General features: G+C 35.1%; 1 protein-coding gene across 1 annotated transcript; it reads left to right on the top strand.

Annotated features, from left to right (window-relative positions):
- The first annotated feature begins 3,171 nt into the window (after nt 1-3,171).
- Nucleotides 3,172-13,555, top strand: LOC125848459 (negative regulator of systemic acquired resistance SNI1). Its single transcript, XM_049528321.1, has 15 exons — nt 3,172-3,360; nt 3,440-3,506; nt 5,414-5,507; nt 5,602-5,691; nt 5,788-5,865; nt 5,990-6,058; nt 6,989-7,070; nt 7,147-7,196; nt 7,319-7,540; nt 7,613-7,683; nt 7,763-7,832; nt 7,988-8,053; nt 9,180-9,332; nt 9,513-9,643; nt 12,999-13,555. The coding sequence occupies exons 1-15, from the start codon at nt 3,249-3,251 to the stop codon at nt 13,069-13,071; spliced, it is 1,428 nt and encodes a 475-aa protein (XP_049384278.1). The 5' UTR covers nt 3,172-3,248; the 3' UTR covers nt 13,072-13,555.
- Nucleotides 13,556-13,633: the final 78 nt, after the last annotated feature.

Raw genomic sequence — 13,633 nt, 5'->3', positions numbered from 1 at the left:
TTATTTCTACTGAAATCTCGAAACGTATTTCATTTGAGTCGTCCTACTAATTTTTGTATTCATTGTTATCGTATAATATATTCTCACTTTTTTCTTTGAAACGTTTATGAGAACCTAAATTAGTGAAATTCAAACTCAAAACCATAAAATCAGCGTCATCAATCATCATATCATGTTAATGAAGAATACTTAAAATGGAAGTACAGATAATACTTATGAAATACCAAAATTCTAAAACTACTTTAGTACGTTTGTTAATTGTAGCAATGTGTTTGCACATGGTAACTTACAATAAGTGTATTTCATTGGGATTGTTCCACCTTTAATCAAAGATCTTTGGTTTGAGCCCAGGTATGGAGAAAATTTTGTTAGGAGCATTATCCCAAAATGAGCCTTGCAATGCTAATTCAAAATTAGTCGGGACTCCAATCTGAGCTCCGAATCGGATAGGAAACCAAAAAAAGAAGAAGTGTATGTCAAATAGGTTAGGCAATTAATTAAAAGCTTGAAAAAGTAGGTATATTTCAACTTCTATAGTTGACAATTGGTCTTAGCATTCCATTACTTTGGGCAAACAGAGTGGGTCAGCTAGGACTTGTTAGTACGTTTCTTACTACAATCAAACATAAATGAAATTTCAATTGCTACTCCAAGAAGTGTGTGTGGATGTTTTTATTTTTCAATGCAGGAAGGAATGAGAATATCACGGTGTCCGCAAGCATGGGTGCACCTCGAGTACGAGCTTTTTGGGGTACATGTTACATTCTTCCATCAACATTAGTGCTCGATAATTTTGTCCACCAATTAATACTTGAATAAAAGGAAATTACCCTAGTGTTTTTGCTAGCTAGAATTTGATTATGCTAACTCTAAGGTGCAAGAATTGGAGTTTTGTGTACTATATTAGACATTAACTATTAATTACGTGTTATACTGCTAATTAGCTACATTAGCACACCTTTCTCATTCATCAAGACATTAAGGGGTCGTTTGGTAGGCAACATTAAAATAAATAGTCAATGTATTATGTATCGTATTATTTAGTACTATGTTTGGTAGGAATTTGGGCCTATGTATAACTAATCTATGGATTAGTTATAACTCCTACATGGTATTATAGGATGTATTACTAATACCTTCCATTTGGAGGTATTAGTAATACATAGGATATAATACCATGGGATAAGTCTATATAAAGACAAATATATCCCTCAAATCATTTTAATTATTTTGTTTATTTTCTTGATTTTATGTTTTATATTTGTACTAGTAAATTTATTTAAATAAATTAGCTTACCAATTATTTATAGAGAGTTGTTTGTTACTAAATAAATTCAATACAAATTAATACAATTTTTGAAATGTGAGTTGTTTAACATTAACTAATTAAAAAGGCAAATATATCACCACATGCCGTTTGTGATCTTAATTGAATGAATAATTTGCTTTTATAAATATATATATATATATATATATATATATATATATATATATATATATATATATATATATTTGTCTANTCTCTAATTAAAGATAAAGTAATAAATAAAGTAATAATCATCAGTGACCACAACTCATGTTAATTTAATAATCACACTTTGGAAGAACAAGAGCAAGTTAGAAAGAGTATTATTAACCTTAGTTAAAATTGTTAGGTTATAAATCTGGTCTGTTGAATTGTTGAGAACTCTTAGGATCCATTTGGCCATAGATTTTTCAAGTAAAATTTGAAGAAAAATTAGGCAAATAATGTTTGTCCGTATAATTTATCATTATTTGACAAATATTTTTGATATATAACCCAAATTTCCAAATATAAGAAAAAAACTATATTTAAATCAAAACTCATTATTTGGAAGCTTTTAAAAATTCAAACTCTATACCAAACTTTCATCTTTTATAAAAACAAACTCTATAATAATTGTTAGAATATTACATAATTTTTTACATGATCACCAAAGTAATAATGAAATATTAGTGAATATAAAAGTGATGATACGATTAATGATAAAAATGATGAACAATCAACTTAGGATAATAAAGTCGTGTGTTTCTTCTACTTCATAATATATAGAATGACGATTGTTACTCCAATGTCATGAATACTAATTATTTGCTGCAAATATCCAATTGACTTGTTGCACAAGACATGAATCATGTCACAACTTTTCTATCTTGCTAAGTAATATAAACATATGATTAATTGTGATAGTTTTAAAAACATAGAATTTATAAGCAAATTACATAAATCACACTTTTAAAATAAAATTATAATTTATCCCTTCAAAGTTTATAATAACAAAAATCTATCAACAATAATATAAGCATTAATACATTTTTTTAATGCGCGAAATACATTAATCATTAAATAAGATACATTACATTTTATACATAATACACTAATCTGATGTACATTTTATACATGATACACTAATCTGATGTGCGAAATACAATAATATAAACACTAATACATTAATCTGATGCACGAGGTACATTAATTTAATGCACAAAAATGAGAATTTTGAAAATTTGTAAAACCTACAGAAAATAATGATAATAAATAAACTTGGAATTTCTATAATTTTTCCATAATTCTATGCACTGGTTATTTTTCAGGATCGTAACTAAATTGGATGAATAATTATTTTGGAAAAAAGTAGCAAAATTCAGATAAAACGTGAGCTAAAAGAATAAAACAACCTCCTAACACGAAATTCACAGTTACTAGGTAGATATAAATGTATACTCTCATAATTTATCTCTAACCATTGACAATCATTATCTATTTAGATTCCTAAGAAATCATTAATTCACAAATGATAAAAAATCTTTTGAAGAAAATCAAATATGTTCATATACAATTTCACAATAACAATCTATTGTAGTCTAGTTGATCAGGATATTTGGCTCTCACCCGAAAGACCTGGCTTCAAGTCCCGGCAAAGGAATTTCTTTTTTATTTTGTTCTTTTTTTCTCCTCAAACTTTCTTTTTTATTTAGTTTTTTTTTTCTCCTCAAACGTTCTTTTTTATTTCGTTTTTTTTTTCTCCTCAAATTTTTCTGGGATCCAGTGACAAGCCTGTGACAGATGCCAGGACGAAAGACCAATGAAATTAAATGATTATAAGTTATAAATTCTGAATCACCGCATCACAGTGGCGGGAAAAAAACCATAGAGGCATCAGGAGTGCGTGAGTCCACTCGGTTTTTTCCTAGGGTTTTGAAAAACGAAAGAAAATCGAAGGAGAATGGAAAAGCGAAAGAAAGGAGGAAGCAACAATGGAGGAATTGAAGAGAACACAATGGCGATTCTCGATACTTCTGGTTTCAATAGAGATTCTCACCACCGCCATGACGACAGTACGCTTTTAGTTTCTTTCTTCTTTTATTTGTTTACCTGTTTTCTTCTTCGATTGATACATTGAAAAAAAATTCGCAGGTCTTGCTTTTCTAGAAGCTGTTCGCTCTGCTTCATTGCTACCAGAAAATGGAACACCGCCTTCTAGGTATTTTACCCTCCTTTTCTCTGTTTATAATGGCTGATGTTGTATGATTATGATTTCCTGTAAATTTATATGTAAACTGAACTATATAGATGCATACACACACTGCGTATGCGTGTGTGTGTTTGGAGAATTGTACGGATAGTGGAGAATATCTAGCTGCTTTGGTTGATTGGTATGCGTACTTGATATTGTTGCTGTATCAGAAATTTAAGATCTTAATGATGATTTTGAGGACAAATGGAGTTCAAACCTTGTTAGTTGCAAATGAAGAACAACTAACTACACAAATTCGTTAGGTCTCAGTTATCCCTAAAAGTAGTGTCCTCTTGTATATCTGGTCTGTTTGCTCTTACTTCCCATCTTTGAATGGTTCAGTATTAAGTTCCTTTGCAGGGTGTTACAGAAGTTGTTGGTATATACTCATTTGCACACATTGTTTTTAGAATCATAAAAGATGATACCTTTTGCTTCTGCTGTCCGGCTACTGAAGCTTTAACCCAGCTTGTCCTTTTCCCCTTTCCATTTTCTAATTATTTTTCTTTCTTTTGTTATAAGAAATACATGATACTCTTGTTATTGTGGTTTGTTGCAAGTCTTTGATTTTGTCAATTGACTTTATTAATGCAGAGTTCCTTATTACATCTACTGGTTGATATATAGTCTCTCTCTCTTTGTCTACTAATAAGGAAATAATGTATTCTTTACCAATTTTGCATGAACTTACATTCTAGTCTTAAATGGTTATTTTTCTGTAAGCTCTTGGAGTGCATAGAACTTCTCCCTTTGTATAAATGATTGTGAAAACATCTTTTTGTCTAGGACTTTTGCCTTTTTATGTTACTTGTATAAGTACTTGGTACTATGATCATTGGGGGAACAATACCTAATCCCAAAGATGCATCTTTGTTCAGTTTTTGTGGCAATATAACCTTTTGCTTACTCTTCAAAAAGAAAAAGCAAAGAAGAAACCTTTGTTGCAAACTTGCAATGTAGTTGGCATGAATGATCTCCTCCCCCCTCCCCCATCCAGTGTTTTGGACGGCGAAAGGCGACAAGGGTCTGCCTCGCCGCCTAGCGGCGTGGCGAGCGGCGAGACGGTCGCCTTTTTGAATTGAGGTGCTAATTAATACCAAAAACTTAAAATATTTAATCGCATTTATAAATATCCAAAATCTCAATAGCAAATAACATATATTAGCAAATACTATATTTTTTAGTATAAAACTAAATTGTGTAGGGTAGAAATAAATATAGAAGGATTGATTTTTTTTTTTTAAATGTAGGCAGATTGCAGAAATGCAGTAGCTTCAAAATAAAAAAACAGCGTAAAAAACAGAACCTGATCTTCTTCTTCTGCATATGAAAGAAGAAGAGAAGAAAAAAAATAATCTAAAACCATACCTGCTGAGTGCTGAGCAGCTGAGGTCTCATCGTCAGTAGTGAGGAGAACTGGAGAAGAGAAGAAGAAGAAAGTCGCGAAGTAGTGAGGGAGGAGAACTGGAGAAGAGAGTCACGAAGTAGTGAGGGAGGAGAATTGGAGAAGAGAGGGTCGCGAAGGTGCAAGGAGAGTCGCGATGGAAAGAAGTCCTAGGTTTGCAAAAACACCAAATAAACCCTAATATTGCCTTTTAATTATTAAATCAGATCTTTTTTTAAAAAATAAAATAAAAAGGCGACGCCTTGCTGCGTCACCATTCACCTTTTGTCGCCTTTCTGAACTCGCCACGCCTCACCAGTAAAAGGCGACGAGGCATCGCCTTTGGTGAGAGGCGAGCGCCTTTCATAACACTGCAGCCCCATCTTAAATGTGTGTCAATTTAGCTTTCAAGTTACCACATAATGTTTGATAAAAAAAAAGTTACCACATAGGGTTCCTATTATCTGATATCACGGATATGCTGGTACAGCACGATGTGTGAAGCGATTTTCCAAATTTTGAAGGAAGAGACTTCACTTGAGCTAATAATGGGAAGTTATCAACTTCTAAATGAGTTGGATAAGGTAAGAGCTTGCCTTATTCCTTAGGTTTAACTTTTTATATTATTACTGCTGCATTTGACTTTCTTACATGGGATGGATTTTCTTTTGAACCTAGCGATTTCCTAGGGTGTGCTTGCCCAAAATGGAGGAGCAAGCATCATGTCTGCAACCAACCATTCTCAATGAACCTGTTGTAGTTGAAGAGGTATCTCCATCCTCTCACAGATGAAGACACAGTTGTTCACAGACGCAGTTGTTTTCTCAATATTAACTTCAATAATGATCGGCTACTCTATGTCAGGCCTGGTGTCCGTTTACTCTAGGATTGGATAGGGACGATGAAATAAATAAAGGTTCAAGTGGATCAATTGACCCCTTGGTAAGTCAGACTGTATGTGATGGCTACATCACACATTTACACCAATTTCCTATGTGTTTTTTACTGAACTTTATTATTCCTCTCACATGTATTTCGGCAGTGTTAATGTTTCTGGTGATTTTAGGGCTTTCATTCACTGATACAAGAACTTGGGGAAATGATCAACCAGAGGTCAAAAGCATTAGAAACAAAGGTCAGTCACCATATTGAAGCTTTCTTTCAATCTCTATGCCTTACAATATTATATGTTATTCCTATATTATCATAGTGTATCAGCTCATATATCAGCAGACATGACAATTTCAGCTATACTTACTAGTTGTTTGGCCAAGCTTCTACCATTTACATAATTTGGAGAAGTGATTTTTTGTCAGAAGTACTTTTAGAGAGTAGCAGTTTGTGTTTAGCTAATGAATTTCAGAAACACTTTTGCTAATATTAGAGTAGTAATTTGTAATTGGTCAAGGTTCCAAAAGTGCTTTTTTAGCTTGTATAAATTAAACTTTTGTTCTCAAAAACACATATTTTTTCCTAAAAGCTTGGCCAAACACCTCAACTCTCTAAAATAGGCATTTTTGTTTATTTTGAAAAAAGAAGCACTTTTGGCTCTCCCGAAGCTTGGCCTAACAGGCAATTAGTCAGGTGACCGGGTTCTTTTGGCCCATATTGTCATTTTCAGAATTTCCTTGATTTATGAGAAGATGTAGTCATTTCCTTGGGCATATAAGAAGTATTTAAGTTATTTGCCTTTCACATGTTTTCGTTGGAGCAGCATCTCGGGGTGAGGATTTAGTAATTAACCAAGTGCTAGAATGTGCAGTTAGCTTATGACCATTCTTGTCCAGTGTGCATTTTTAATTGAGCGTTAAACTCTGAATGTATTGACATATCAAATTCCTTTGTGGATGTACATTTAATTGAACAGCCCTCTGACAATCTTGACTAATAAGATAATTTTATGAGTTGATTTTGTAATTATTTCTTTAAGAGTAATAAGATAATTCACAGGTCAATTTTATATCTTTTGTCAGCCAGTTGGCTTGTGATTTGTGCCTAGTGTCATCATTGAAGAATTATCCTGCCTTTGTATCTTCATCAAATAGTCTGACAAGACCTATTGCAGATATTAAGGAAGATGCTACTACTTCACTATCTTGTCAGTGTGCTTGAAGGAGACTTTGTGCCTCGTAACAAAGCATTCAAAGGTAATGATTTTCAGAGGATTCTAGTTTTCATTTAGTGTCATGCACCTTAAGAGGTCTTCTCGAAACCATCTTGCAGAAAAGATGAGTTGGACCCTTTTGCGGGATTCATTGCTCAACATGCTTCTGGTATGTTCTCATTTTCAAATGTCACCATTATTATTTGTCTGTAATATTGCTACTTAGAAGTGTGAGTTTACTGAGGTATGCTTAGGATGCCACTTCTTATTTGTCTTCCTCTCATTGTTCAGGGGTCAAGAAAAATAATCTATAAAAGCTTAGTTAAGGACTGCCTGTTGGTTATAAGTGATGTGTTCTCTGACTTATATGATATATCTGAGTCCTCCTCTGACGTGGATTCAGTGGCACCTCCTTCAAACGAGATATCGCATAATTGCATTGCTGCTTTTGCACTGGCTTTACCTGAACTCAAACGGTCTACTTGTATCATTCTGAAGAATGTCCTGAGAATGGTGGATTCCCGAGCTATTACTCTTTAAAATATATGTTTGACCAATTCTAACTGTGACTTGTTTCACAATTAGATGATGGAGCTGGATACATCACGGAATGTGGCAGATGTTCAAGGCCTTACCACCAGAGCTGATGGTGTGAGGTATTTTGTTGAATGAATTATTTTACTTTAAATAAAACCATCAGATTGAGAAATCCAATTGATATCAGAGATAGTGCAGATCACCTGCTGCAGAGATCATTTTGGATGAACTCGCTTACAATTCTGATATGCTCTCCCCCTTTTTTCAGGTAATGTCCTTTCCTCTTAAGTAGGATAATGAGATGAAACTTATGTTTTTATTGGGACGATGTTAACATTTTATCCTACATGTTTCTTTGTCATTCTGATGTATCTTGCTTGTCAAGTAGAATGCTGCATAATATGATGAAATAATTTTCTGCAGGTCTTTGATGACCCTTGGTGGAAGCTAAAAATGATCATGCAGTACTTTCAGAAGTACATTCCTAAGGTAAATGTATTCTTCTATCATCGTGCCATATCCTAACTAATTTTTAAACCGACAGTGGAAGTATCTTCACTTAATTCACCTGGTACAGAGTTTGTAGTGGAATGTTGGCTAGATACAAGGATTGGGGGTTTGTTTTAGCTTATTGAATATATTTTCATTATGAAGCTTAATATTTTGTTATTGGCCTCTTTTGTTATTGTCGTTCTGTTATATTATGCTTCGATCTCTGTCTTATTTTCTTGGATCTTTGAAGCTGTCTAATGTTGTATACATTCTAAATAAGTCTTACTTGAGGAGTCCTCTGTAGATATTGACCATCAGACTCTTTTATTCGAGACATTGGCATACATCAAATGACTCCTTTCTTATTCTAGTATTCCATATACTTCCTAAATACAACTTACCGTTTGTGCTCTTTTAGGCTATGCTGTGCTGATCTCTTCATTTTGTTTTTGATGGCAGAAATGCAAAGTCGTCCATGCATGCATAGGAAAATCCTTGTCAAGATATTACCTTTAACCAGACTAATCATAAAAGATAACTATTTACTTTTAACCAGTCCGCCTGCCAATCTCCTTTTGAATTTAATCATGAATTCCCTACAGATTTCTAGACTCTGGTCAATGCATTGTTGAAGTACTAGGCATGATTGTGGAACCCTCTGTTGCTTGGTGCTTTGATACCCAGGAGCTTTTGCTTTCAATTCAATCATAATCAAGAAGTATGGATAGAGGTTGGACCCTAGATGCTTTATGGAAAATTTATATTGGGAATTAGGAAAATCTGGAGCATTAATTTTCCGAACCTCCCAGATGGGGAATGGTGTACAAGCAAGTTCCTTGGAGTGTTACAAAAGTCCTTTGTTTTGACAACTAAACCATTTTCAGCAAATTACTAGTTTGCATTTCCTTTTCAGGAATTCCAAAAGATCTATGCCCCAATTTTGTTTTTTGGTTCTGTTGGTTGTTTTCCTGTACCCTATATTAGTTGAGTTGTCATCTATCAAAAAACTTTCTCTATTTGGTTTTCTCACCTTCTTTGTTTGATGTTATCTGGTTTAATACAGAGGTTACAAGCTATAAGATTTTGAGAAATTAATACTACTTTAATGTACTTTATGTTGCAGTTTCCTGTTCGTACTAGGAGATCAAATAGTACCGTGAATGATTCCACATTTGAAGGTGTTTTGAAGTGCTTCTCAAACAGCAGGAGCACAAAAAATATCATCAAGAAAATTGGAATGGATGTTGCTCAGCTGCTTCTTGGGCATGCCTTTTTGGTGATTAATCCTTCTTGCAAACCAATTTGTTTACTTCTAGGATATCCAATTTTGATTCCTTGGATAGTTCTTTCCCTCGCAGAATTTCGATAAGATGCTGCAAAAAGATCTTTGAGTTCAGTTATAGATAATCATTTTGATTTTTTTTCTCACTAGGATAAGTATTTCATCCTCTTATAGGCTTACTTGTCAGTATCAGTGGATTCTTCTGCTGAAAATGATGATTTTGAAGAGATGGTGAAAGGAAGCTCTCTCACAGAAATCTGCAAGCACATAATAGCTGCTTTTACTTCTATCAGAAAAGAATACAAGTAAGATTCACTTTTTTTTTCTTCTTATTTTTAAAAGTAAGATTCACTTGATGTGTGTTGATTAGCCTTGCTTTCACCTGCTGAAGTTATACTGAATTTCGTTGGAAAAATTCTGCCGCCTTCTCACACATCTTTGAACCACCCATTGCACAAGCTTCACATAATGAAATAGGCACCTCTAACTTTCAGGTTCTATGGACAGAAATGTTCACTAGCACCTGCAACATGACAATTGAAGTACCGTATTTCTATTCTTTTTGTGAATTTTGTATGAATCATGTTCCTCTTAGCAGTTTAGCTTCTTTAGGAAACATGATGCCTTGCTTAGTTCCAACTTCCATATAGAGCTAAATTGGATGAGCAAAAAATTCAGAAATAGCATATTATAAGAACCTGTATAGAGAAACACATCAATGGAGACCTTCTTATAATAATGTTGAATGTCCAATGTTGACTGAAGGGGAAAAAATATCCCTGCAAGGCAGATTTGAGGAGAATGAAGTTCTAAATTGCCTAAAGCTATGTGCAGCCGATAAGGCTCCTGGTCCAGATGGGTACACAATGGGTTTCTTCATCAAGTGTTGGGATGTACTGAAGAAAGACATCATGGACACATTTCAAAACTTTTATGAGCAAGAAGTCTTCGAGAAGAGTTTTAACGCTACCTTCATTGCACTCATTCCAAAGAAAAAAGGAGCCAACGAGTTAAGGGACTACAGACCAGTTAGCCTCATAGGGAGCATTTACAAAATACTCTCCAAAGTTCTCACAGAAAGGTTGAAAGTTGTGATAGACAGACTGGTGGACTCACAGCAAATGGCTTTTATAAAAGGGAGACAAATTATGGATGCAGTGTTGATTGCTAATGAAGCTGTAGATTCCAGGATTAAGCAGAAGAAACCTGGCATTCTATGCAAGCTGGACATAGAAAAAGCATATGATCATGTGAATTGGAAGTACCTTCTGAAGATTTTAGAGATGATGGGATTTGGACAAAAATGGTTGAACTGGATCAGCTTCTGCATTTCTACAGTTAGCTTCTCTGTTCTGATTAATGGGTCCCCTGCAGGGTTTTTTCAAACTCAAAGAGGACTCAGGCAGGGTGATCCATTGTCCCCTTTCTTGTTCTTAATTACTATGGAGGGGCTGAATAATATGCTCAAGACAGCAAATATGAGAGGATGGGTAAAAGGTTTTGATGTGGCTAGAGAAAATACAGAAAGCTTGGAGGTGACACATCTTCAGTATGCAGATGATACACTGATTTTTTGTGGAGCTGAGGAAGACCAACTGAAATACTTAAGGGTGATCCTGGTGCTGTTTGAAGGGGTATCCGGGTTGCACATTAATTGGATTAAAAGTTCTATGTATACTATCAATGAGGTCAACAACATAGACTTGTTAGCTTCAATTCTAGGGGGTGAAGTAGGTACTCTACCTACAACATATTTGGGTATGCCATTGGGAGCAAAATCCAAGTCCTTAGAAATTTGGAATGGTGTGATAGAGAAGTGTGAGAAGAAGCTGGCCAGATGGAAAACTCAGTACTTGTCAAGAGGGGGCAGACTGACCCTCATTAACTCAGTCCTGGATGCTCTCCCAACTTACATGCTGTCTCTATTCCCCATCCCACCAGGGATCACTAAAAGACTAGACAGCATAAGAAGGAAGTTCTTGTGGCAAGGAAACAAAGAGAATAGAGGCTTTCATCTAGTTAAATGGAATGCAGTGACAACTGGAAAGAAGAATGGTGGTCTGGGAATAAAGAATATGGAGCTACATGGCAAAGCACTCTTAATGAAGTGGTTGTGCAAATACTCAAATGAAAACCAAACACTTTGGAGAAGAGTGATAGGTGCCAAATATGAGAATGAAGATAGTTGGATGACTAAGATTGTGACCACACCTTATGGGATCAGTTTATGGAGGTCCATAAGAGCATTATGGGAGGAAGTTAAACCCAAATTCAAGATGAAAGTGGGGAATGGGAACAAGATCAAATTCTGGAAGGATGAATGGCATGAGAAAGGTAACCTGGAAACTCTTTTCCCTGATATTTACAATCTGGCAATGTTCCAACAAAGAACTATTGCAGAACTATGGACACCACAAGGGTGGAATTTCATCTTCAGGAGAGAACCAAATGACTGGGAAGTGATGAGGTTGGCAGAATTCCTCAACTTGGTTGGAAACTTTACTGGACTTCAAGCATATGAGGATATGCTTTGGTGGAAAGGCAACAATAAAGGAGAGTTCAAAGTGCATTCAGCTTACAGGCTGATGGATCAATCAGGCCAGCAGAGTCCCATCTGGCCCTGGAAACAAATATGGAAGTGTAGAATCCCACACAAAGTCTCATGCTTTATCTGGCTGCTAGCTAAGGAAGCTGCCCTGACTCAGGATAATGTAATGAAAAGGGGGATAACCTTATGCTCTAGGTGTTTCCTATGTGGGGAAACTTTAGAAACTGTAAATCATCTATTTCTACACTGCAAATACACTCGGCAGCTTTGGAGGATTTTCTTGAGTCTTGAAGGCATATCCTGGACTATGCCTAGGAGAGTTACTGAGGCATTGTACAGCTGGGAGGAGGCAGGTGCCCTTGCAAAAGACAGAACTAGATGGAGAATTATCGCTGCTTCAATATGGTGGGCAATCTGGAAAGAAAGGAATTCCAGATGTTTTGAAGGCATAGAAAATAGTGTGCAGGATGTTAAACTAAACTGCATTTTGTTGTTATGTTTTTGGTGTAATCAATTAGACTCAAATGACACTGCCTCTATAGTTGATGTTTTAGACTCATTATAGAAATAGAGTAGGAGTGTCTAGAGTGCATCTGTATATAAGGTTTGAGTACAACCCATGTACTCTTGTGATATAATACATCGTTACCATTTTCAAAAAAAAAAAAGATCAGAAGGGCACATCTAGTCCAGGAAATTTTGATTAGAAGGTCTTACTTGGATTATTACTGTAGTTAGAAAAACAACTGGGTGAGACATAAGTCCTCTAAGAAATTAGAATTACTGGTATTTTAAACAATTGTTCAGATCTGGAAAAGAAAATGATTAAAGATGCAACTAGAGAGGATTACATGGTGATCTGCATTTATAATTCATTCTGCCGCTTCTGAGGAACTGTTGAAAAAAACAATTTAGCTAGTAAGTGATTAGAATAGTCTCTTTTCTGCAATGCTGGCTTTCCTATCCTTACAGATTCGTGGTATTAGAACACAACTTCTTTTGATGCATCAGATGATATACTAATGTGGGGAACTGTTGAAGTGAATTTAACATAAAAGCTTTTCTAGTTTCTAGCTCTGCACAAGTTAATAAGTTGACATATCATGATGCAGGAACACAGAAATTCTATTTTTGGGTAAAGAAGCGGTGTTTACAGCTGCAACCATTCTCTCAACCAAGTCATAGGAGAAACAGCAGTTACTATTTATTGTTCATGATGTATATTTGGTCAAACGGGGCAATTAGCAAAGCCTCCTACCTGAAGTCGGCGAAATGATGTTTCCACACAGCCAGTAGTGGTCAAATGCTGATCAAGGAAACCTCAGTGAAAGCTTCATTTGTGCCTTCCTCCCATGGTGATTGGTGAAATTTAACTTTCACCTCTATTTTGTAACGGCACTATATGACAGCTAAATAGATTCACATTTTTTTTTATGCCTTCAGGCTTGTGTACTGATTAAGGCACTCTTTAATAGCCAATGGAACTGTCCTTTGTAGTTCAAGGAAAACCAAAAAAGGGTACCTCTAAGGAATTTGGTGTATCATGTATGAATATCCGTAGCTCTAAGCTATGCGTTAATGCTAAATGGGTCATTCCAATGTTATTGTATCCTGTCCAATGATAGTCATGAAAACACTGAACAGAACAAAATGGAAACAAACAATGAAACTTGTCTGATGAGTTATTTGAAGCGTCATGTTCTCATGAGAGGTGTTGATGTGCTCTGTGGATGATATGCAGGATGTT

Source organism: Solanum stenotomum, chromosome 12, assembly GCF_019186545.1.
Source record: "Solanum stenotomum isolate F172 chromosome 12, ASM1918654v1, whole genome shotgun sequence".
Taxonomy (NCBI): domain Eukaryota; kingdom Viridiplantae; phylum Streptophyta; class Magnoliopsida; order Solanales; family Solanaceae; genus Solanum; species Solanum stenotomum.
The sequence above is the reverse complement of the archived record's forward strand: the minus strand, read 5'-3'. Positions and strand labels throughout refer to the sequence as shown.